The following is a 2,762-nucleotide window of genomic DNA, read 5'->3' as shown; positions in this document are numbered from 1 at the left end:
ATATATATATATAATAATAGATTATACAGTGCGATACTCATGGGGCTTACACTGAGTTAGTTTAAATTACAAAAATACGCAAAGGCACTTGGTAAAAATCTTCAGTTTTTCGGCTGAAAAACATTTCGGGATAAATCCTTAAACTCAAAGTTTACATATCGTGTCCGTCACAATTCTCATTTGACGCTACGATCGAATTAATTGCATGACAATGGTAACAACGATAACGAAGAAAGAAACTTCTTTAGTTTTATTTGGATCATTAAAAGTCATAAATACTTTTCAAAATATGTTCATGCAACGAGAGAAAGGAAGTCCATAATTTACTACTGTAATCCGAAACGTTAATTTCTCGTATACATAGTCTAGAGACAATGAAATATTCACACGAGAAGGGCAAAGTTGCACGTCATTCGCGCATTGTTCCCATCATGTAGATGTACAGTATTACGCACTCAGATTTTACGCAACATTCGTATAATTCGGATACAGGCATAGAGATCGCAGAAAATAGACAGCTTTTTATAGACACTCTTCTTAAAGATTCGAAAAGAATATCTCTCTTCAGAAGACTATAATTTCGTATATATACCATCGCTATACCCATTTCTCTCGCGACGCTCACGAAGAAAACACGCAACATGATAGATTTCATTTCCATTACGGCAGAATATTGCACACAAAATGCCGCATGAACTATGTACTATATCAATATCGGTATCACACATAAAATCGTATAAAACAGATTGTAAAATAATTAATAGAATATCCGATTAACACGGAGTCAGACCTCAAAGCGCTAATTAAAAGCTACTTGATGCGCGGTCGTATAATAACTTTTAACGTATCTGGAATTAAAATACGCATCGATGTAATTATCTACTTTGAAATTTAGATAAAAATTATGCACGCACGGGCGCGACATATATAGATTCGCTCAATATAAGCGTAGGAAACATTTTTAGCAACATATATAGGCAGCTTTACACTATATTTTTTCTAGCTGTAATAAACACCTGTTAGGTATTAAAGTAATCTCATGACTTTTATATACAATTTATAACATTGTGTCAAGTAACATTAGCGTATTGCATTAAGTTGGTTTTATATATACAATACCGGGCTGCGAAAAGTCCACTGGAACGCGAGAAATTAATGACACAAGCGAATTTAGCGACGCGAGAATAACGGTATATTCTGTTTATATAACGTTTATGTAACGCCGTTATGTGGTAAAATCGACACTTGTCAACGGAGGGATTAAGGGATGTTGTACATACACGTTGGGTATATTTGTATAGAACATGCTTACGCAAATATACGCTTATATCATGTATATAAGTTTCGTATATACATGTACTAAATAAAAAGATTAATAATTGGTCTTATCATACAGTAAAGTCGTAAACTTAAGGCGACTAATTCGCACCATGGTCCGGTTTAAATTCTTTTCTTATCGTCACACGAATTGATTTGAACTTTTGATTGCGCTATTATGGGCCATTAGATTCAGCATCATTTGTAATTACATAAAATTGAAATGTGCGATATATAAATGCCCATTTTACTAAAATTTTCTCTTTAACAAGTAGAATATTGACAAAAAATGTACGATCAGTACAAAATAAGCAACGATAAATGTAACAAAATTTGTCAGAATGTTAATTTCATTAATCTCAAATTATTGTCAAAATAAGACTGCATATAAACACGAAATATCCAGCAATGCTTGAATAAAGACTTGAATGTAATTTAATAGATAATACTTTATCTTTCAAAAATCAAGGAAGACGAAGTTTGTGTCGTAAAAATTATTTTAGAGAAGCAGCGCTCAGTCACACCTGGGACTAAAAGGATTAATTACTCACATTTCTCAGAAGGTAATTCTAGTTAAACAAGTATGGAATCGAGAGATTTTCTCCCTAAACTCAGTGCGCATCAATTTTCACTAATTGGCACTTTGTTAACCCGATGCTAATAGTATCCATTGGTCCACGGACCAACTCGCTCGTTCTAGGATTACAAAATATTCTCACAAACATTATCAGTAGCGACTTGACGTTCAATTCTAAACATTAAGGTACATACATATTGTTGACTCGAAGATGCATCCATTCAGCACATTCACTACATTTTCAATCCTTTCCCAACGGAAATTCCTTCAATTCTGGAATTCTAATAAAGTTCCTGTCGAGAAAGAAGTTTCTCAAATCATGCCATACTTACGTGACTAATAAAACAGTAGTCGAGCAGCTCGATTGCAATCTTTTTCGCAGTGACTTAAAGTACGTGGAGGTTCTCGCAATTCTTAAATTTGCTATCTTCTTTGCCGAAAAGCCAAGTCAGCATCTGTCTGGCTTTCATACTGGCGCGTACAACGCCTCTAGATTTGTACCAATGAGCACTACCCTCACTGCCACCGCTGTTTCGATTCTCTTGGTTACTTTGGACCACCTTTAAACGGATCTGGTTGAGTATTCCAACAAGGAGCTCGTCGACATTGTGATTGATGCCCACCGATACTTCAATGAACTTTGCACGGTAGGTACATGCCAAGCATTTCCCATCTACAATGTACAGTCCAAAAATTTGAGATAAAGTATTACAATTAAAATAGAGGAGTTTTTAAATTATTATTGTTTAAGTTCTCTATTACTATATCTTTAATAGAAGTACAATAATAAAGAATTTAAAAAAAAATCTTTGCTCTTTTTTTAAATAGAAGAGTCAAAAAATAGAGTTATATTAAATATAAATATGTT

The 2,762-nt window shown here is 33.8% G+C and overlaps 1 protein-coding gene across 4 annotated transcripts in view; it reads right to left on the bottom strand.

Moving 5' to 3' along the window:
• Positions 1-1,804: 1,804 nt before the first annotated feature.
• The window catches only part of LOC108690758 (GTP-binding protein RAD), a 37,899-nt gene continuing 36,941 nt past the window's right edge, over positions 1,805-2,762 (bottom strand). For 3 of the 4 annotated variants that reach the window (XM_018198211.1, XM_018198212.1, XM_018198213.1), the window contains exon 7: positions 1,805-2,567. In XM_018198211.1, the coding sequence (XP_018053700.1) occupies positions 2,281-2,567 (287 nt within the window). In that variant the 3' untranslated portion in view covers positions 1,805-2,280. The remainder of the gene's footprint in view (positions 2,568-2,762) is intronic. The other variant, XR_001931910.1, reaches the window with a different exon arrangement.

This window comes from Atta colombica, unplaced genomic scaffold, assembly GCF_001594045.1.
Source record: "Atta colombica isolate Treedump-2 unplaced genomic scaffold, Acol1.0 scaffold35, whole genome shotgun sequence".
Taxonomy (NCBI): Eukaryota; Metazoa; Arthropoda; class Insecta; order Hymenoptera; family Formicidae; genus Atta; species Atta colombica.
This window is presented reverse-complemented; position numbering and strand designations above follow the sequence as displayed.